The 23226-nt window shown below is 33.6% G+C and overlaps 1 protein-coding gene across 1 annotated transcript in view; it reads right to left on the minus strand.

The window, feature by feature from the left end:
* LOC129216466 (uncharacterized) overlaps positions 1 to 21939 on the minus strand; it is a 66015-nt gene extending 44076 nt beyond the window's left edge. The window contains exon 1 of the mRNA XM_054850680.1: positions 21445 to 21939. Coding sequence (XP_054706655.1) covers positions 21445 to 21939 — 495 coding nt within the window. The remainder of the gene's footprint in view (positions 1 to 21444) is intronic.
* Positions 21940 to 23226: the final 1287 nt, after the last annotated feature.

The raw sequence follows: 23226 nt of genomic DNA on the forward strand, positions 1-23226 counted from the left end.
AGCGTAGTTGTAAGGGGAAATTATTCTAATTGGAGTGAGGTCTTAAGCGGGGTTCCTCAAGGATCAGTGTTAGGGCCTGTTTTGTTCATTGTCTTTATAAACGATATTCACAAAAATATTTCTGGGGACATGAATTGTTTTGCTGATGATGTCAAAGTTATGGGGACTAGAAAATGAAGAACAAGCAAATCAGCTGCAAGAGGATTTAGATCATATTACGGAGTGGGCTGATAAATAGGGTATGGCTGTTAATGTTGGGAAATGTTTTAGGGCATGGAAATAAGCGTACAAGTTATTATTTGCAAGGTTCAGTCATTAGTCAGGCAGACAAAGTTACTGATCTGGGGGTCTTAATAAGTCAGGATTTAAAGTTTAGCCAACAGTGCAGTATTGCTAGCAACAAAGCCAATAAGATGCTTGGGTTTATCAATAGATCTATTTCAAACAATTCTAAAGAAGTTCTTCTGCCCTTATATAGAAGTTTGGTAAGACCCCATTTGGAGTATGCTGTTCAGTTTTGGTCTCCTTATCTTAAGAAAGACATTAATGTATTCGAAAGGGTTCAAAGGCGGGCTACAAGGCTAATAAGAGGACTTTCCCACTTAGATTATGATTCCAGGCTTAGAAGGCTTAAAATGTACAGTCTTGAGCAAAGAAGAGACCGAGGGGACATGATTCAGCTGTTTAAATTTATTAAAACGAAAGATGTTACGGGACTGAAGTTTAGCACTGAAAACAGGACAAGGGGTCATTGTTTTAAGCTATTTAAATCTCAGGCTAGCATGGATATTAGGAAAAATTATTATTTTAGCAGGGTAGTGGAACCTTGGAACAGCTTACCAGAAGAGGTGGTAATGAGCAAGGGAGTAGACAGTTTTAAGAGGGCCAGTGATCTTCACTGGGGATTGTAAATTGACTAGGACCAGTCTAGCTGGGCCCAGAGCCTGTTGCTGGTCGTCACTTTTGTATTTGTATTTGTATAAAAACATTTTTTCTAAACCGTGAAACTGGAAATTGATTCATCACAATTGGTCCAATTTGTTACTTAGTAATTTTGTTCTAGAAGCACTGAACTTATAAGGAATAGTTTTTTCTTTATTTTAAACATCTCAAAATGAAACAATTTCACAGCAGAATGAAATCTAATCTGGCAAACTGGGCACATGCCCAAGCTACGATCTTCACATCCCATGCGAGGATTTCCAAAGAAATCTCTCAAACTTTTGCAATCATTTTTGACACTTTGAATCATACTAAACTTGCTGTGCATAAATTTGTAAGTTACCTTTTGGAATATCTTAAAACCAAATACCCAAGCACTAAAAATATACAAGTTTTCTCAGATGGACCCTGCTTATAATTTAAGCAAAGATACATATTAACAAAATTTAAATTTATTTGAACAGAAATTCAACATAAATTAACCTGGAATTTCTTTGTTCCATGGGAAAGGAGCTGTAGACAGCATAGTTGGTAAGATTTAAAAAAAAAAAAAAAAATGTGTGGCATAATGTAAAAGCTGGAAGTAGTATGATGGGGAGGGGGGGGGGGGGGGTCTCAACCAAATCAGACCATCATTGCACCCAAAGGTCCATTCTACTAGAAAAGCTGCAATAGGGTTGATCAGTATGCCACAAGAGTTTGCATCTTTAGCTTCTTCATTAATCAGAAATGTACATTAAGTATACATATCATCAGAAGAGATTAATGCATAATTCAACAACATTGCACCAATATTAGAGAAAATCCTTAGTATTCACTGGATGCACTGAGTCAAAGTAATTTCATTGATTGAAATTACTATCTCAGACACTTCTTCATCAAAACCACTTAAGATGGTTATTCTATTTAAAGAAAAATTAGGTATCTGAGAGTGATGCATTGGATAAATTTGAAGATATGGGGTTGCAGGGTTAACTATGAGTCTGTACATTACCAAGGATACATCGCTCAGTTAAATGGTGAAATGATTGAAGCATCGGTGATATATAGGACAGAAGAGCATTTAAAATGGCTAAAAGAGGAAGATAAAATCTGCTAACAATAGAAACTATTTTTTTCCATCTATCCCAATTAGAAGTGGGTGATAATTAAGATATGGGCAGTTCTCAAAAGGTGGGAACAAAAAAGTTAACTTTGAGCAATTTCAAAAATTGTCAAATTTGACATCAATTTTACTTTTATTCTACAGCATGCATACCTAGAACACAATATATGAACATGAAAAGACAGCAGGTATTTGTAAACATTGTTAATTAGCAAATTAAATCAGCTGTTTGTAGGTAACAGATTTTGGACATTGTTGTCCTGTAGGTAACGGATTTTGGACATCATCATAATGTAAGTTTCACCATTTTTGACAATTGTTAATCTGATTTTTAATTTTTCCAATGAAAATTTTATTTACTACTTTTTCAATTTTGAAATTTAATAATAGAGAGGATATTAATGAAGTACTTGAATGGCTATACATACTGCTCTTTACATATAATAAAGTTTTGGAAAGATTTTGAAGAAGTTGATGAAAGGTAAAAAAAAAAGCTTCATGGAAATAACTATACAAACTCGTAGCTTCTTTTATTAAATAACGTTTGTATTTCTCTGGATTATTAACTTTCATTTCTGCAGATATTTTCCAAACTTAGAATGTACTTCTACCAGAACCTCACTTTTTGTTCTACTTCTAGGAGACATAGTCTCCTGTGAGCATTAATCCTTTTGCAAATAGGTATTAAAAATCAATAATGACTTCAAAAAGCATATAAATACAAATTCCATAAAAGAACTTAATTAAATTGCTTAAAGCACTTTTTCAAAACATGTTGTTAATTCAAAAGGCTTACTATCTCTCAAATCTCAAGATAGAATGAAAATTACCACCTGATATTTGTTTACAAATCAACTGCAGAAGGTTTTTTTTTAACTCTAAAAAATTAAAAATAAAAAAATTGCTAGCGCAGGTGATAAAGTCGCCAAAACAGGTGCAGCTGACGATAAACTACATTTATCAAACTGGAATTCCCCTCTGGTAACCTTTAGCTTATCGTATACTGTGTTGTCGCCAATGGAGGTTTGCTTGGCGATTTTAGCGCAAAATGGCTTTTGTTACGAACATAACCAGCCATGTTTCTACTGTAATTTATGTATTGTTCAATGTGTAACGTATTAATTATGCAAAATACCAATGGATTAAAGAAGATAACATTATAATAACCTTTTTTATTGAGGTTAGAAGACAGTGGATCATCAAAAATTATGAATAAACGGACAGAATTATCGGCGTCAGGATCGTAACGCCATTTGGACATCACACATGTATATGTTTAAGAAAAATCATTTTTAACCGACGAAAAAACGGAGGAGGTTCTCAATTCGACACGTATATATTTTTTTTTTTTTTTTAATGTATGACCACGCATAACTTTTTACAGAACAGTCTGATTTTGATAATTCTTTTTTTATTGGAAAGGGTATACCCCGAAGGTGGTCCCATAAAAATTTTGAAAAAAAAATCCTACCCTAAGGGTGGGAAAAGGGGGTTGATTTGTTGTTCACTCACAGATTTTTAATGTATGACCACACATAACTTTTTACAAAATAGTCCGATTTTGATAATTCTTTTTTTATTAAAAAGGTTATACCTTGAAGTTGGTCTCATATAAATTTGAGGAAAAAATTCCTACCCTAAGGGTGGGAAAAGGGGGAGATTTGTTGTTCACTCACAAATTTTTTTATATATGACCACACATAACTTTTTACAGAATAGTCCGATTTAGAATATTCTTTTTTTTATTGGAAAGGGTATAGCCTGAAGTTGTTCCTATATAAATTTGAGGGAAAAAATCTTACCCTAAGGGTGGGGAAAGGGGGGCGATTAGTAGTTCACTCTAAGATTTTTTGATGCTAAATTGGGTATAACAAAAAAAAAAAAACTCACGATGAATGAGATGCAGACTTGTATGTCTCTCGTGTGTACTGTCTTGAGCAGGTAAACGACAGTATCTGCAGAAATGAGTTTTCGAGATATTTGAAGAACTGTGCGCTGGATTCAGTACTATCAACTGGGAAATGTTGGAATTATATTTTTTTTAGCGGAAACCAAATAAGTTAGTTTGTACAACAAAGCTAACGTACAAACAATGATGACAAAATGCAAAAAAAAAAAAAAAAAAAAAAGATAAAATTGCAGTTATAGCCCTTTACCTGCACACGGCAGTGTAGACCTCTCAATCTCTGGTACTTGTGATTAGGGTTAGTTTTCAGTGGCAGTCGTCAAACATTTTTTATATTCAGGATTTGTATGAAAAAATAGGGCGAAGTTTAGTGATGGTGACATACTATTTTTAACCGACGAAAAAACGGAGGAAGTTCTCAAGTCGACACGTATATATATATATATTTTTTAATGTATGACCACACATAACTTTTTACAGAATAGTCCGATTTTGGATATTCTTTTTTTATTGGAAAGGGTATAGCCTGAAGTAATTCCCCTATAAGTTTGAGGGGAAAATTCCTACCCTAAGGGGGGGGGGAGAGGGGGTGATTAGTTGTTCACTCCAAGATTTTTTGATTCTGAGTTGGGTATTACAAAAAAAAAAAGCTCACAATGAATGAGCTTCAGACCTGTATGTCTCTCGTGTGTACTGCCGTGGGCAGGTAAGCGGCAGTATCTGCAGAAATGAGTTTTCGAGATATTTGAAGAAATGTGTGTTGGATTCAGTAGTATTAACAATAAGAAAATGTTAGAGTTATATATTTTTTTCAGCGGAAACCAAATAAGTTAGTTTGTACAACAAAGCTAACGTACAATAGATGACAAAATGCAAAAAAAAAAAAAAAAAAAAAAAGAAAAAGAAAAAAGAAAAAAAAAAATGCAGTTACTGCCTTTGACCTGCCCACGGCAGTGTAGACCTCTCAATCTCTGGTATTTGTAATTAGGATTAGTTTTTTAACCGACGAAAAAACGGAGGAGGTTCTCAAGTCGACCCGTATATATATAAGTTCTTTTTTTTCATGTATGACCAGGCATTACTTTTCACAGGTTCGTCCGATTTTGATAGTTCTTTTTTCATTGGAAAGAATTTTCCCAGAAGTTGTTCCCATATAAATTTGGAAAAAAATTTCCTATTCTAAAGGATGGAAAACAGGGGTGAGTTATTGTTCACTCAAAGGTTTTTTTACTTTTTTCGTGTAAGACGACGCATAACTTTTACGGAATAGTCTGATTTCGATAGTTGTTTTTTTATTGGAAAGAGTATACCTAGAATTTGGTCCCATGTAAATTTGGAAAAATTCCTTATCTAAAGGTGAGATATTAGGAGTGATTTATTGTTCGCTCACAGATTTTTTATTACTGAGTTGTGTATTACAAAAAAAAAAAAAAAAAACAACTCACGATGAATGAGCTTTAGATTTGTCAGTCTCTTGATTTAGAGCTCTCAGTCTCTGCATTTCTGCTAAAGCTCGTTCATCGTGAGGTTTGTGTAGTAACTTATTTGGCTCTAGATCAGATAAAGCAATACCCTCAAGTGTTTCTACTCTACTCAGTGCCACATATGCCTGTCCTTTAGCAAACACTTTCTTTCCGAGGTCTATTACAGCTTTATCAAGGGTCGTACCTTGCAATTTGTGTACTTTGACGGCCCAGCATAGAATTATTGGCAACATCCTGTGCTCAATGTCACCATAACCTTTCGTTCCTTGAAAAGTTGCAACCACTGAGGTATGGCGACACAACCATCGCTATCTTTTAGTCTGCTTCCTATGCTTTCATCATCAAACTTAACCAATATGCAGTCCGGTAATTCTCCTTCCTCTAGTTGATCCCTACGTATTGATGGCCATTTTATTATTTTTTTAAATACCCATTGCACCATTGACGAGGCCGTCAGATACTGATATGTTACGTCTCAACATCACACGAGATTCGGCAGCAAGTTTTACCTCTGATAAAAGTCCACCACAATTGTTCACATCTTTCGGGACAACATTATCTGGAGGTTTCTTTCCATAGGTAGCAATTTCACGAGACTCATCTATGGAACGGATTGTATAGACACGACGTCCTCAATTTCATTTGAAACTCGCTCTCTTATCAGATCTAAACGATGAGCGCGTTGCTCTTCACTCTCATTTGAAAGTCGCTCTCTTATCAGATCTAAACGATGAGCGTGTTGCTCTTCACTCTCATTTGAAAGTCGCTCTCTTATATCTAAACGACGAGCGCGCTGCGTATCACCTTCTTGCAATAAACTATCGTTATTGTAGCTTCTCATTCTCGACAGTCTTTCCTCGCGCTGACCTAAACTCTCCTGTGAACGTGTTAATGTAATTCTCTTTCTGTTTGCTTCCAACCTTTTTTCTTTCTCATTAATAGATTATTCTAAACATCTTTTCCTCATCCGAGCAGCATTTTTTGTAGGCCTACCCATGTTAGTATATAAAGCCTGCTTTTTAAAAATTATTTATGTAACACAACAGATAATTGTTAAAATACGATTATATATATATATATATATATACATATATATATACATATATATATACATATATATATACATATATATATATATATATATATATATATATATATATATATATATATATATATATATATATATATATGTTAATAGCAAAAGTAATCAAAAATATAAGCATACAGATTATAGCCACATTAGTAGCTTATAGCCACAAAAAATTATAAAATAAAAACTTTTTAACAAAAAAATTGAACCGCCGAAAAAACTGAAAAGCAAAAAATAATAAACCATTTTAATTAAACCTTAATAACTAAGTTCTTAAACTGATGTAACTATACCTAAGTATATATTTTTGTTATAATTTAGAGTTTTTAATTAACCTTAATAACTCAGTTCTTAAATTAATGTAAGTATACCTAAGTAGTTTTGAGTCGGTGCCAAACAATAAATAAACAAAGATCCCTAAATTACCTAAATTTAAAGAAATAACCAAATAAAATTAGCAATATAATGTGAAATGTCCGACGATAAACATAAATGTTTCAAAAAATGCTCCCTCCACACGCCATCATTAAATCATGAATACTAGTAGATCGTATACAACAAAAAGTACCTCTCGTTGGAGCTTTGAAACCTTTGGGACCTCGCACGAGAGAGGCAAACAACCAGTGAGAAAAATCTTCAGGATCATGTATGCAATTAACGGCTACAGTTGTTATGCCATACTTACGCTGAATAATACTATGACCCACAAAAGCATTTATTTGAACTTTTAACAAGATGAGAAATCCTTCTTCAGTATGATGAACAATGATATAAACATTTTGACTGTTGTATATGAGGCAAAAGCTCAGTAGCAGCCAAATACTCGACACGTGCTTCTTCGAGACCACTCGACGACGTTCGGGTTTAACTTCGTGAACGCTCGGCATTTTCCGGCGAAGGGGCGTGTCGCCATACGCCACCGCTGCGCCTCACGCTTTACAAAAATAATTAATTTGCTTGTTTGGCACCGACTCAAAACTACTTAGGTATACTTACATTAATTTAAGAACTGAATTATTAAGGTTAATTAAAAACTCTAAATTATTACAAAAATATATACTTAGGTATACTTACATCAGTTTAAGAACTTAGTTATTAAGGTTTAATTAAAATGGTTTATTATTTTTTGCTTTTTTCTTCTAAGATACTGCATAAAAGCTTATGAAAACACTTTAAAACAATTAAAAATTGATTCTGAGGATCGATAAATACCTTTAAAACGAAAACATCATATCCTTAGTTCTCAAATAATAGCATTGTAAAGATCGTAACTTTTGGACATACATCAAATTTCAAACTTACGTTTTTTTAAAATCGTTTACAAAGTAAATAATCTATCTTTACTTTTGTTATTTGTGTAAAATATTAACAAAAAGTTATTCAGTGTAAGATTCATACCTTTAATTTTTTTTAGAAACGTATGGAAATAATTAAAAAAAAATTTTTTTTAATGGTACATTTGCTCAGTTAACGTTTTGGTATGTCCAAAATTGTGCCTTTTAGCAAAGAAAATATTTTTTTAAGGGCATTTGAAGAGCATTTTTTCCATAATTTATGTCAATTCTTGTCTCTATACAGTATTATAGTTTAACTCAAAATTTTTTGAGTTAATTAAAATGAAAGTTATTTGGTGTTGAAGCTTCAAAGTTGAGGTCTATGTTTGTTCCCACCTTTTGAGAACTGCCCATATACGAAAAATATTTGATATTTAATGTCATAGTTATCTAAACATCTCATTTATTGTCATTAACATATTACTCAAGGTTTAAAGCAAAATTAAAAGTTATTTAAATAAGTTTTAAACACTTTTGTTTACGTCTGACAACATGGTAATTTTCTACATATTACGTCGAACACAGATACCAAAATCCCTATTTTGACACTTAATACCTCTAAAATTAAAAAGATATTTATGAGTTATTAATATTTCATCATTGCTCTTTGACATAAAAGTAGTTACATTGTTAAAGGTTAAGCCATTGACCTGAATCTTAAGATTTTAGTTTTGGGCGATTCCATGGTGTCGGACGTAAAAAATGAAGAAAAATTTCTCAGTTTTAATTCCATTTACCAAATATAAACTGTTCCAAAATGATCAAATTTATTTACAAGATACTTACTACATCCCACTGAATAAAAAACGCATGTTAGTTTTTCAAAATAGATCCCTAAAGTATAAATTAAAAAAATTTAAAGACTTGGTGTTGGACGTAAACACACAAATAGTGAAATTGATGGTTCACTTAAAAATGATTAAAAGTCTGTGAATTGGCTTACATTTTAATTTTAAAAACAGCATAATTCTAAAGTACACTTATGATTGAAGCATATATTACAGTTTTCAAACGATATTATAAGGAATAAAATTATTTTATTCCTTATAATATCATTTTCTAGGGAATGGGAATCCCTGTTGGATAAAGCAACCAGCTTTTCGACGAATGCCCAAGTGGTTGGTTTGCTTCCCAGGTATGGAGTGCATAGGAGCTGGCTAAATCAACGTGCGAGGTGTTTGAACTTGCTACTGAAGTCAATTTGCGAAAAGCGCAGTATCAGGTTCATTGATGTATGTATGGAGTCATTGTAAACGGGATTGGATTGCTAGGGATGGCCTGCATCTGAGCTCTACAGGGGTCAAAATGGTTAGTGGATTAATTTTAGGGGCTTCGGAGTCAAAAAACTAAGTTGGAATGGGGGGCATGGTTCAAGCATCAGGTATCGAGAGAATGAAATTTTTTTGGGTATTGCTAGAAATGGAAATAAAGTGACGAACAAGAGTAGTAATGTTAACAATTGTAATTTAGGAAATTTCAGGGTGTTAAATAAAAGCAACTTAGGCATGCTTAAGGTTTTCTATACCAATGCTCGCAGTATTAGGAACAAGATGGATGAATTGAAAAGCATAGTTATGGATGAGAAGTTGGATGTTATTGGAATTACAGAGACATGGGCTACCGAATCTGATGCAGAGTTATTACATATTGCTGGGTATAATTTGTTCAGACAGGATAGAGTAGGTAAAAGAGGTGGTGGGGTTTTATTTTATGTTAGAGACAATTTTATTTGCAATGAATTGGTCATAAATGATAAGCCTACTGATATTGATATGGTTTGGCTGGAGTTGATGAGCAGTAAGGGCAAAAAGCTACGCTTTGGAAACATTTATAGCAGGGTTGGCCGGATTGGACCCAATTGGGTTGGACCCAATGGTTTTTTTTGAAAAAACCCATTTAAAAAAACCCATTATTTAACCCACTTTTGGGTTTTTTAAAATTTTCTAAGAAGTTTTTTAAAAAAATAATTAATTTAAATACTTTTACAATTCAAACTTCTATTTTATTTGTTCTTCGCCACAGACAATGTACATTTTAAATAAATATATTTAACTTTTTTCTTTAACTTGTTAAATAAATAACCCAAATTATCTTGACTAAGTCCTGTCACCTCTGATTTTATCAATATTTGTAGATTGTACATAGGAAACTACTCTAGTCGAAAGGCTTTCGTGTGAAATATTTTCTGGAAACCAACACGTCACAAATCTCGATTAAACCAGGTATATTTTTTAGAAATTAACAGGTTTTACAAATGGACGGACGGAAAATAGAATAGGATGTACAGTATTTTCATTATCTTACGAAAAAGTTTAATATTTCTTACTCTGTATACAGAAATCGAAAAACAGGCAACATAAAATTTAAAGAAATGTCTTGATTAAGCTGGAATTCAGTAAATAGGGATTTAAACTACTTGAGGTTCTACAGAAGTTTTGCATAACAAAATGAAATATAATAAAGTAAAATGCAAAAAAAAAATGTAATTAAAAACGAACAATAGATTTTATTACTCAAGAAGTAGCTTTGCCTTAACTGTTGGTAATCATGGAAACTAAAAAATCTGAAACTTCACCATTCTCGGGTTTCGTCGTCTTTCATACTTTTCTTCAAAAAACGTTGAATTTTAACTAGTTTTCCAGCTTTTTCTACCCCAAGACAATTTTTGCGCTTTGTCCATATACTTACGCTACAATATGCTACAAGTACCCTACATTTTCACTAAAAAAATACAAAAAATCCACATTTCTTTAAAAAAAAACCACTTTTAGTTGGGTTTTTTTGGGTTTTATTTAAAAAAACCCAAAAAACCCTGGGTCCATGGGCTTTTTTAAAAAAACCCGGGTTTTTGCCAACCCTGATTTATAGGCCACCTAATTCAAACCAGGGACAAGATGAACAGATGTACCGTATTATTAGTGACATGTCCAGTAAGGGATCCGTTATCATAATGGGGGATTTCAATTTTCCGGGTATTGATTGGAATAATTTTTATCCTGGTAATAGCAAAGAAGAGAAATTTTTAAAAGTAATTGGTGACTGTTTCTTAGATCAAGTTGTAACTCAGGGAACTGGAGAGGAGGCGATTTTGGATCTAGTTTTTTGTGACATAGGTAGTTTTGTTTAGGGGTTGTGTGTAGGGGAGCATATTGGAGATAGTGATCATAACAGCATTAGGTTACGGGTTAAATTTGAAGTGTGCAAAGATGATAATTTTAGGTTTGTGCCCAATTTCAGAAACACTGATTTTGTTGCACTTAGGCAGAGCTTGAAAGAGGTTTTTTCGTCAGGATTGGAAAATAGCGACGTAGATCAGCAGTGGACGGAATTTAAGGATAAACTTGCTAAAATGGTTGGGGACCATGTTCCATTTAGGAGAAAAGGTATTAGTACCAAAATTTGGCCCATGTGGTTCTCCAGGAAGACTAAAGAAGCTCTTAATTATAAGCAAGCCACTTTCGTCAGTTTAAAGAAACTGGTCAGAGTGTGGAGAGGCTCCAGTATGGTAAGGCAAGGCGAATTTTTAAGTATTTGGTACGGATTCAGAAAAGGGTATTGGAGCAAAGGCTGGCAGATGACATTGATGGGAACCCTAAGAGGTTTTTTGCTTACGCTAATTCTGGGAAAGCTCGAAACAGTCAAATTGGGCCTTTGGTTGATGAGTATGGAAATTTAATCCATAACGTTAGGGATATTGCAAATGTTCTAAATAACTTTTTTTCCAGTGTGTTTAACGATAACTGTATCTCAACAGTTGACACTAACAAGACACAAGCTATTATACAGCTTGAGGATTTTGTATTTTCCAGGGAGGAGGTTTTATTTCATTTGAATAAGATTAAAGCAACTAAAGCTCCGGGACCAGATAATATTTATCCAAAAATTTTAGTTGAATCTGCAGAGGAATTAGTGGATGTTATTTTGAATATTTTCAATGCTTCTTATAACTCGGGTACGGTGCCAGAGGACTGGAAGCTGGCTAACATTACACCACTCTTCAAGAAGGGGTCTAAAGGTATTGCTGGGAATTATAGACCTGTAAGTTTGACTTCGGTAATTTGTAAGATTTTCGAAACTTTGAAAATTAAGATCATGAAGTTCTTAGAGACTAATAGTCTGTTGACTAGTTTGCAGTATGGTTTCAGGAAAGGTAAATCCTGTACTACTAATTTATTGCATTTCTACGACAAGGTTACCTCAGCTTTAGATAACAAAAAATGTGTGGATGTTGTTTATATTGATTTTCAAAAAGCTTTTGACAAGGTACCGCATGTTGCTCTTAAACTTTACTTTGGGTTAGAAATTGGCTTACTGGTAGGAAGCAAAGAGTAGTTGTGAGAGGAAATCATTCTAATTGGAGTGATGTTTTAAGTGGGGTTCCTCAGGGATCAGTTTTAGGGCCTCTTTTGTTTATTATATTTATGAATGACATCAATGAAAATATTTCTGGAAGCATGAATTGTTTTGCTGATGATGTAAAAGTTATGGGGATTGTTGAAAATGAAGAACAAGTAAAACAGCTGCAAGAGGATTTAGATTATATTACTAAGTGGGCAGATAAATGGAGTATGGCAGTTAATGTAGGGAAATGTCAAGTGCTACTTTAGGTCATGGAAATAAGCGTATGAGATATCGTTTACAGGGTTCAGTCATAAATTGGGCAGAAAATGCTATGGATCTGGGTATCTTTATAAATCAGGACTTCAAGTTTAGTCAACAGTGCAGTATTGCTATTAACAAAGCCAACAAAATGCTTGGGTTTATCAATAGATCTATTTCAAACAAATCTAAGAAAGTTCTTCTGCCTTTATATAGGAGTTTAGTAAGACCTCATTTGGAGTATGCTGTTCAGTTTTGGTCGCCTTATCTGAAGAAAGATATTTTTGTATTGGAAAGGGTTCAAAGAAGGGTAACTAAATTAATAAGGGGACTCTCAGATTTAGATTATGATACCAGACTTAATAGGCTTAACATGTATAGCCTGGAGCAAAGGCGAGTCAGAGGTGACATGATTCAGTTATTTAAATTTATCAAAATGAAAGATGTAAATGGATTAAATTTTTGCGGGGAAAGCAGGACAAGGGGTCATTTTTTAAGCTATTTAAATCTCAGGTTAACTTGGAAATCAGGAAAAAACTACTACTTTAGCAGGGTCGTGGGCACTTGGAATAGCTTACCGGAAGAGGCGGTAATGAGCAAGGGAGTGGATAGCTTTAAGAGGGCCATTGATCTTCATTGGGGACTAATTAATTGACTAGGACCAGCCTAGCTGGGCCCAGAGCCTGTTGCTGGTCGTAACATTTGTATTTATATTTAAAAAAATATTTTTAGCTTGGTGTCGGACGTAAATTTTCAGTGTCGGACGTAAACTATTGCTCTTATATGTAAATACATAACAATGATTACTGTTATAAATATGTAAATTATGGGTTACATATACTGAAACAAAATTTACCAAATTCAAAAGTAGGGTTGATTGGGGGAAGTGGGACATTGGGGTAAGTGGGTCACCCCCCAAAAACTGAAATATCCATATGTGGTTTTTATACTTTTTTACATTGATCATGTCATGGTTCATCATAGTGATTAGTTTTGCATGTATTTGGGTTAAGTGAAATTTTTTTCTAGGTCAGAAAACTTAGTCAAAAAAAAAAAAAAATCTGAACAATATTTTTTGGCGAATTTCAGCAGCAGTTTTCAAAGAAGTGTTTCCCGGTTAGCATTTATTTTTTATGATCATTAAACATTCATGTACAGTTTAACTTAAAGTGCATACTGCAGTCAGAATTTTTGAGTAAAATATTATTAAAAACTGTTTTAGAGGAGGGGCTCCACTTACCCCGTAAAATTTTGCTATAAGACGTCCTCACACTATGGGGTAAGTAGTCCCCCCCCCTAACAGTGAGGATTTGAAAATCAAAAGCAACTTTGATGAAATATTTGTATTACTGAAATACAAGACAACTATGATGACTTAGTAGGAATTGATAGTTCAGCTACAAAATCTGGTGATTAGTTATTTGTGAAACTTACATGAAAGAAAACCATCAGGATTTATATGGGTTGAATATTGATAATGGTTCTTCCTTAGCCAACTTTACATAGATGCTGTCATTTAGTGTTTCTAATTTCTTTTTACACTTATAGTTTTGGCAAATTTGTCAAAATTGATCTTAATCAACCCCGGTAGCAGAAACTGCGAGATGCAAAACGTACGTCGCAGATTTTTCGGCGGCCTGCAGATAATTTTACCAAAGAACAAAACGAAAGGAAGGGGGAAAAAAATAAATAAAAAAAATAAAAAAAAAAGAAATACAACTTTAAAAAGATCGTTTGGAGATCGCTTTTTGAGCGATGGATGCTTCAGCATTTCAACTAGAAACATAGTCGCCCTATTTGGTCATTCACAAAATCGAAGTAGAAAAGTGCAAAAGTTTTCAAAAACAAAGATGAATTGGATGTATTATCTTTCTGCCAAGAAATGAAAATAACTTAAAATCTACAGCAAATCGTTTTTTTATTTTTATTTTTTAAAATAATTTTCTTGAGAAGTGAAAAATTTTATGTGAAAATTTCACCTTATCCTCATTGCTTTGGACGCAAAAGCGGCAAAACTTTTTTACTAAAGTTTAGTCTCATGAGGATTTTTATTTTGAAAATATTTTTTGCAACAAATTCAGAAATTAATATCTTAATTTTTACCGTAGTCGCCATGTTTGGTCGCCAAGATGTTGGTACGTAAGACTCTTGAAGTGCCTACGTTTTCAAAAACGGAATTAGATGTTTATTGCAATGCAAACTGCTGAAAATTAAGCAAAATGTGTCTTTTTTTTTTTTGGATAATTCTTAATTATAGTCTTTAAAATTTCAAAATTTTATCTTCAGAATATTATCTTATCTTCATTGCTTTAGAGGCTAATGTGCTATACACTGACTATTTCACATAAATTGTAGTTTTTTAATGATTTTGAATTTGTTGCTACTTTTATGCAACAAATTCAAATATCTATTTATAACCATGAATTTTTCGCGTAGACGCCATGTTTGGCCATTCGCAAGATAGAAATAAAGGATACTAATACTTACCTAAGTTTCCAAAAACAGAATTGGATGTTTACCTCAACACAAACTATTAAAGATAACATAAAGTGTTCAATAAATCATGCTTTTTTTTTCTTTTTATAAAATATTTTTTTGAAAAATGCGAATTATTATCTGCACAGTTGTATTTGATCCTCATTGATTTGAAGGCTTTGCTTTAAGCTAAATATTTCATCTAAAATGCAGTTTCCTGCCAACTTCTCATTTACTAATTTAAAAAATTTAAAAACTCATTTCAATGCAAATTTTCCATATTAAAATTAATATGTCTTGAAGAATTGGTTTTCATAGTGTGTAGAGTTCTATTTATTTTTATGAAAGTAGTGAAAGCTGCTTCCTCCCCCCCCCCCCCTATTGCTTTAAAACTCAGCGACAGTGGTGGCCACTAAATTTTTCGGGTCTAGTGGCCACTGGCCAGTTGGAAAATTGTCCAAGTCTTGGCCTTCACAAAGGACTTGTGTATTTTATTAAAACTTAAAATAAAACTAATAATAATGCTGCAGATTATTTTCAACTACCGGAAGTAGTGTCGCAGACTGGCTAGAAAGTTTCTGCTACTGGGTAATCAACTGTATTACGTTCATTCAACACACCTTTTCTCAAAAGGGGTCCTACTTACCCCTATCAACCCTAAATGTATATACAATAAATTCACTAAGTTGCTTTTTATGCATGTTTCACTTCAACTTTGTAATTAAAGGCAAAAAAAAAGAGAAATACAGTTGAAAACATATGCTATTTAAAGGAATGTAACAGTGTCGGACGTAAAATTTTCTTTATGTCCGACACCTAGATTTTAGTAAAATATATTCACTTGTTACAAAATGAAAATAGGTTACATCAAAGAGATTGAAATTCTTACTTTGTACCCAAAAATACATGTATGTAGCATTGAAATTATTGGCTCAGCATAATTAACTGCCCATTTTGGTGTCGGACGTAAAACACTTAATGTACCCCAGAGGAATTCTTTTACAAATGAAAATGAATTATATTTTGACGCATTTTTGCAGCATCACCAGCAACACTCTGTATCTTTAAATGGTTATTCATCTCAATTCATAATATTAGCATGAATGTTTTGGAAAAAAACAGAATTTCTTCTCGAGTCTCCAAATATGGCTTGAAAATACTCAAGATGTTGACCTTGGTTTAACCTGCTGTAACTTATTTATAACTGAAGTGATCAAATTTTAGACAGGCATTTCAAAATATACAACTCTTTACCTTTAAAATGACACCTCATTTGTTTACATATTTTAATTTTGAAAATTTGATCATCTGGTTGACCTTATCATGGAACTGCCCTTTTGCTAGTTTCATTTTTCAGATTCAGCTCATACGTGTGACACCATGAGTTAAATATTTTTTTTTGTTAAAATAAAAATTTTTATCAGAAATTCTTTTTATGCTTAACATTTCTACATACATTGGTTAGTATTAAAAAAAATATTTTGATCTGTTTCACAATTGTTAACCAATAAATTTGTTGGTATTTTAAAGTATATTTCATGCAGGGTTGGGTTTTGTACAGTCCAAAACTGGTTTAGGACAGGACATGCCCCGGTACGGTAAAAACCAGGGTTTTTACTGTATACTGTCCAAATCCTTGCCAACCCTGATTTCATGAAATTTTTACCTCCAACACCGTGGAACTGCCCAGAACCGATTTCAAAACTGGAGATTAAATTTGCTGTAAAAAATGAAAAATAATTTCATTCTTTGAACACCATGGAGTATTCGGTAAGTTACTGCCCAATTAGCCAGGGCTAAGACAGAAATACATGAAATACACCTCCAGCTCAGTCACTTCCAGTCGAGGACTGCAGTTTCGTGCTTATTAGCACTCATCTTATTACTTCCACTCAGTAAGTTAGCTAAAGCCTACTCCATTTAGAAAAGCTTAAATACTGTTTTGTCCATAAATTTGTGGAAACCATTTATTTGCAGAACAAATCAAAATATTTTTTTAATTTTTAATATGTATTGTTTATATCAGTGACGGCTCGTGGGAGGGGCCAGAGGGGACCTGGGCCCCTTCACTTTTTTCAGAATATATCCTTTTTTCATTTTATTTATTTTCCTTTTTTTTTTGTGTGTGTGTACGTGCTTAAAATTTAAAAAAAAAAAAAAGAATTATATCGTATTTTTCTGCAGATAATCTGCGGATTATCTGTTGAAAAAGTAAAATTAAGGAGGTGCGGATTGTGTGTGTGTGTTTTTTTTTTCCTATCAACAGCAACGCATTGAAGCCCAATATTTGCAGCAGGATTCGCAGAGACTGTGACCCTGCCTGTATGTTGTTTATTTTACATAGCTTGAATGTTCTTCTTACGCGATTCAAGTTATGTAAAATAAACAGCATGCAGTAAAGATAGAAGCCTTCATTTACACAAGACTATCAAACTGAAACATACGTCTATGCCAAGAAATGGTCCGATTGTTTCGGTATTGTACTGTTGGAAAGCATATAAAAAATGATTTCAAAAATATTGGCAACCTCTAAAGCCATCGAAATGTGTCTACAAAAAAAGTTTATAAGCATTTGAAGTAAAAATTTATTTCAAAATAAATTTCTTCCTCCATTTTTTGCGAAAGATTAATTTTAGCTTGAAGAAAAGCTGAACGGTATTATTTGTTGTCATTTCTTACTTGAGTATCTGGAAGGAAAATTTCTGGCAAGCAGTTTTTAATGCATTGAGGCTTTGTCTATAGCAGGGCATTTGAAATTATTTCCCTTTTGATTAGGTTTTTGCAAGTCGATGTTTTCATGTATGATTTAATAGATGCGTAGTCCTTAAAAAAAATCCGACTCTTTCTGATTTTGTTAACCTTATTTTTAAAGGTGAATGATATATTTATTTTTTGGCGATATTGAGGAATATTTCTCTCATTTGAAAGGGTTTTTTTATGCTATTAGATATTATCCCAATGAATATTTTCAAAACTATTCCAGACGATGATTTTAAAGAACAGTCAACGCTCTTTGAAAATTGTTACCTTTATTATATCGGGAGTAGTGATGTAAAATACCCGGGTATTTATTTTTAGGGGTAAATACCCAGGGTTTTATACCCGGGGTAAATACCCAAAATGGGTATTTATTTCAAAAATTTATATTCAACTAAAATACTTTTTCTGTATGTATTCCACTATGTATATATGCAGGGCTATTCCAAAAGTAATGCAATTTTTTTTAAAAGTAATTTATTGAACAGATTTGCACAAACACTTTCTTCAAAGTAATGTTCTTGGGCTTCTGCACATTTCTTCCATCGTCTCTGCCATGACTGCTAAGTGCCCTGAAAGGCGTTTTTGGGGACCTCCACGTTTTTTGGGGTCTTCGTCACGACTGATTGGATCTCTTCCAGGGATGAAAAATGGGTTCATTTCGTTCTTGCCTTAAATCTGAGGGAACAAAAAGAAGTCTGTCGGGGCGACATCAGGACTATAGGGGGGCTGGGACAGCATTTTCACCTGGTGAACCAAGGGTCACCTGGGCCAGGAACTCGCAAGATTTGTAGCGCGTTATGGCAAGGTGCTTTGGCACGAACTTGCCTCACACTTTTCTCATCGTTAAATCTTGAATAATGCGAAACACAGCAGTAGACGATATGTTCAGTTTGTTTGCAACCATCTTGATAGTCAATCGAGGATCAAAGTCCAACAATTGAGGAACACGAGCTACATTGCTGTCGGTTTTGGTTGGTTGATGGCCACCCAGAGCGTTGTTCTTGAACCTCTTCCTGGTCCTCTTTAGAGGTCCTTTAACCACCTCAAAACTTGTGAATAGGACAGAAAAGAGTCCCGGGTAAGCCTCACCATGGGCATCCATATAGGGGGGCAAGTGGGGGCTCAAGCCCTCTCTTAGAAATTAGAATTTCATTGCTTTTACTACTTTTCTCTTTGCAAAAATGTAAAAACATTTCTTTTCCAGCCATTAATTAATAAGTTATTAAAAATGCCAAATTTTAATAATTCTAATCAGAACTGAAATCGGTTTCTATGAAGAAATTTCCCGCTAAATTATGGTGAATATATGAGCCCCCCCCCCCCCCCTTAAAAATTTTGCATATGGGCACCCTTGAGCCTCACGAATCATTTTGTTAGTCTCCTCAAGAGATGTTGTTGGTTAAGCAACGAGTCGATGCACAGAGGTTAACATTAACTTACGTCCGGCCACTTCCACAGCGCGGAGAACCCCGAGACTGGTTTTCCGGAAAACCTTAGGGTCCCCTTCACCTAAACTAAGTAGTTTGATTATACTCATACTAATAAAAGCGTGCATGGAAAAAAAACCATCGCATTACTTTCAGAATGCACCTTGTACCAACCATATAGAAAACAATTTTGCCCAAAAATTATATTTTGATCAAATATTTAAAGAATTATTGTGTGAAACAACTTAAAAGTCTAATATGATATTCACATTAAATGTGTTGGATACACCGAATCAATGTTGATAGCCAAATTTCAGGTATAAAAAGGCATTCTACAAAAACTAAAAAGCTTAACTGGTTACAAAAAAAAGAAAACATCTTCTCCAATTATGACATTGAAAAGAAAGATTCTTTGGTTCACGATATATTTCTTCCATAATTTCATTTTAAGACTTTCAATAAAAAATATTATAAACTGTGTAAAACATATGTATCAGTTTTAACAATTATTTCATATTTAGATTTTAAAGAAAAATCCCCATTCACTTTTTGCTTTTTTTTTTGTAAAATACCCAGTTTTTGGGTATTTACCCAGGCCTTGGGTAAATACCCAGGTAAATACCCAAAAAAATATTTACCTACCCACTGGGTATTTACCCGATCCACATCACTATATCGGAGACACGGTTTTTTTTCCGTTATAGGTACATTACGGCTCATTATTAATATTGGCGATTGTTTTTGTTTAGCTTATTGTTAGAATGATTGATTCAACCTACGTAGAAACTTATTTGGCAAAACCATGCTTTTTTTTTTGAACAAGGAACAAGACAAAGAAGTAATTTTCTAAATAATTAAAGCAAGCCATTAAAAGTTTTAAAAAATCTGATAAATGAAAAACCCAATCTAAGTAATTCACGAAACAAACTTCAAATATGATCCTTTAACATGTATAATTATTTACTAAACAAATATATCGGTTCATAAATAAGTACAAACGTGCCATTAAAATAGAAATTAGAAAAGACGGAGCAAACATGACGACGATGTAAGCATATTTTTGAAAAATTCTTACATGTCTAACATTTTACAGGGTATGGAAATTTCTTTTTGTCCTAGATGTACTGTGTTCTTAAATTACATTGTTTTTCTGCTAAGGAAAATTTCATTTAAACGTTTTTTTTTTTAGAAAGATTGGATCGCTAATCGGTCAGCGTTTGCTTTGCTGGCTTATTGGGTGGGTTACTGTAGCGGTCACTTGGTGAGTTTTGCGATGCACAATAGAGTTGCGGAATTATTCTACATTTGTAAGATGCTATTTGATGCATTTTTTGTTTATTTGGTGAAACATTTTAAATTGCAGAAAAAAACAGCTTTACTCGCTAAAGGGCAGGGTTACAGTAGCGTGGCTGCTTGGGACGTTAAGCGATGAAACTATACAGTTGGAGGATAATTTCAAGTTTTAAAGCAACAGTAAATCTAATTTGATGTTTTGGCGAGTATTTTTAAATTCTAAAGAAACTTTAACAGGTTTTTTTTTAAAGGTGTGTACGCATTTTAGTTAAAGAAAAATTATCATTTCACATCAGTAGGAGGAGGGGGGGGGGGGACGTGATTTTTTTTTTATTCAACGTACTTTCTTTAAATTCTTGGCAAGGGCATCGCCGTGCGGGTACTGCTAGTAATATAGTGAAACCTGTGCTCTCTATAACAATAACCTGTCTATAACATTTTTTTTCTGGCCCCAGCAAAATGTCAGCTTGAATAAGTAAACTGTCTATAACGATGACCTGTCTATTACAACATTCTTTTTAGGTCCCAACAGTATCGCTTTTTAAGGTTTTACTGTATATAAAGTTCAAATATTTTGCGAGTCTTAAATTTTCTCTATTACGACGGGCTCGTGAAAATTAAAGCCTTGTGAAAAAAAGTACTTTTTAGTATTTAAATTGACCTTGGATAAATCACATAAGTGCACTTGAAATCTGCCTAGGGGCGGCATGAAGCTAAATTCGGCCCTGGTTATCTATGTGATAAAAATACACTCTTGAGCAAGATTCACACAACTGAATGTGAAACTACAATTTTGATAATCTAAAAAGTTCTATACACAATCAAAAGACATTTAAAGTTTTAAAAAATGAAATTTTGACAGAAATACTAGAGAACAACATTTCATTTAAACATAAACGTGTATCAGAAAATGTCAAATAAACTTACACCTGGTCTTTAAGATAAAATAAATGTATGATATGCTTTCTGAATCAAACTGAACCTGACAGGATTATTCATTTTCAGGGAAAACATAGAAGTGTATCTTACCTCAGTGGACGACAATCGAGTTCTCGCATTGAGAGCAGAATGCAAAGAAGCAATGATGGGAGAAATAACGTGCTGCTTATAAATCCAACAAAAAACATTATTAATCCATTCAACAATTTCTTCATCTTCTCCATTGCACTTCGGAATAGTATAACTTTCTTTCAATTTTTCAGGTTCTTTGAAAGTTTCACCACCAACCAAGGATTTATCATCAGCTGCACATGACACATGCTCGGTCGCATCAGGTTTATCGTCTGCAGTTTCGGGTTCGTTCGACTGAAAAGCTGCTTTTTTCTTTCGTAATTGAGTTGCTATTATATTTCCTACAATATACACAATTAAACCTAATAATATCCATCCCAATAGCAACAAATTTATCACATCAACAGTCTCTTTAGAGTCATCTGTATACACAATATCATTCAACTTGTCAGCCATGACTTCATACCACTCCTTAGTGCGGTACCAAAATAACTTAGCGGTGATGTCAACCATTTTTTTATATTTTGTTTATCGTGAATTTTGAGACAGTGTTAAGTTGCCTGATAAATAATGGAAAGATGATGAGACACATTAACAATCCTTGTTTTTAATTAAATAACATCAATATTTATTTAAAACAATTAATCAGAGACCCATCACTGGAACCGCTGTAGAACGAAACACCGAATACGAAAATGAACGTCACGCGCTAAAAGCCGAGACCGATGTTCCATACTTATCTATGCGTATCCGCTGATTACGAAATGAAACTTTACGAAAGGAAAAGTCTTAAGGAATAATTTAAAACACATTTCCTGATTTTTACAGTTCATATGATTACTAAATGTTTTATTAGATTAATGATTATATTTTTGAATTTAGTTGAAAAGAAACAAATTTACTTCTACTTTTTTCCCTTTTTTTTAAGCAGCGCAGAACACAAATATCAGAAGGTCCAAAATTAATAATCACTTCGGATGATTACATCCGAAGCGAGTGGAAGACCAATATATATCCTTTTTAGGCAGGGCAGTCGATAGCCAAGATGAGCCGATGGTCAGTTTGACACCAGCCCTTACACCCCTTCACCTCAAAACAACTTATAAAATTTATATTACCCGATTCTTAGATGGGCCCGCATTGAACCGGCCCTCTTGTTTCCAACTAGGCTGAAGGCCCTCTCCTCGTCGCTCGTCGAACCTGCTTTTAGGCAGATGAAAATCAAGGGATGCAAATATAGAAATTTTGAGACAAAGTAGAAAGAGAAATTTGATGGAGAAGTGTAAATTTCGACGGATAAAAAATTATTTTTACAATTTCATGAATTTTCGTAAATTCCATTAGTGTAGCAAGCGATCCGCCGCTAAACTGTTCTAGTATATCAATAGATGGCGCCACTAAAATAAATTGCTTCTTATTTTTAGTTTGAACGCGCCACCCAGTAATTTAAATAAAGCGGTAGATTGCCTGCTACAATACTCCGGTTAAACCACGTTTAGTGTAGTTAAGGGGCATAGGGGGATTCTGGAATTCAGTGGGCCCCGCCGGAGTGGGTGAGGGGGGAATCATCATAATTTTTATTTATTTATTTATTTATTTGGCCTCCGAACTATTTTCAAATTTTTCAAGTTCTGTAACTTTAAACGTACTCAAGATATAGTAAGAAGTCATTTATTTACTTATTTTGATTTTGTAAACTTTGTGGGTAGGCGAATGTGAGGTTGTGATTTTTTCTCGAGTTTGTGAGTTAGGTTTTGTTAAAGGGGTTTTTCTTTTATTTCCAATTGCGTTTCTCCAGCT

This window comes from Uloborus diversus, chromosome 2 (genome assembly GCF_026930045.1).
Source record: "Uloborus diversus isolate 005 chromosome 2, Udiv.v.3.1, whole genome shotgun sequence".
NCBI lineage: Eukaryota > Metazoa > Arthropoda > Arachnida > Araneae > Uloboridae > Uloborus > Uloborus diversus.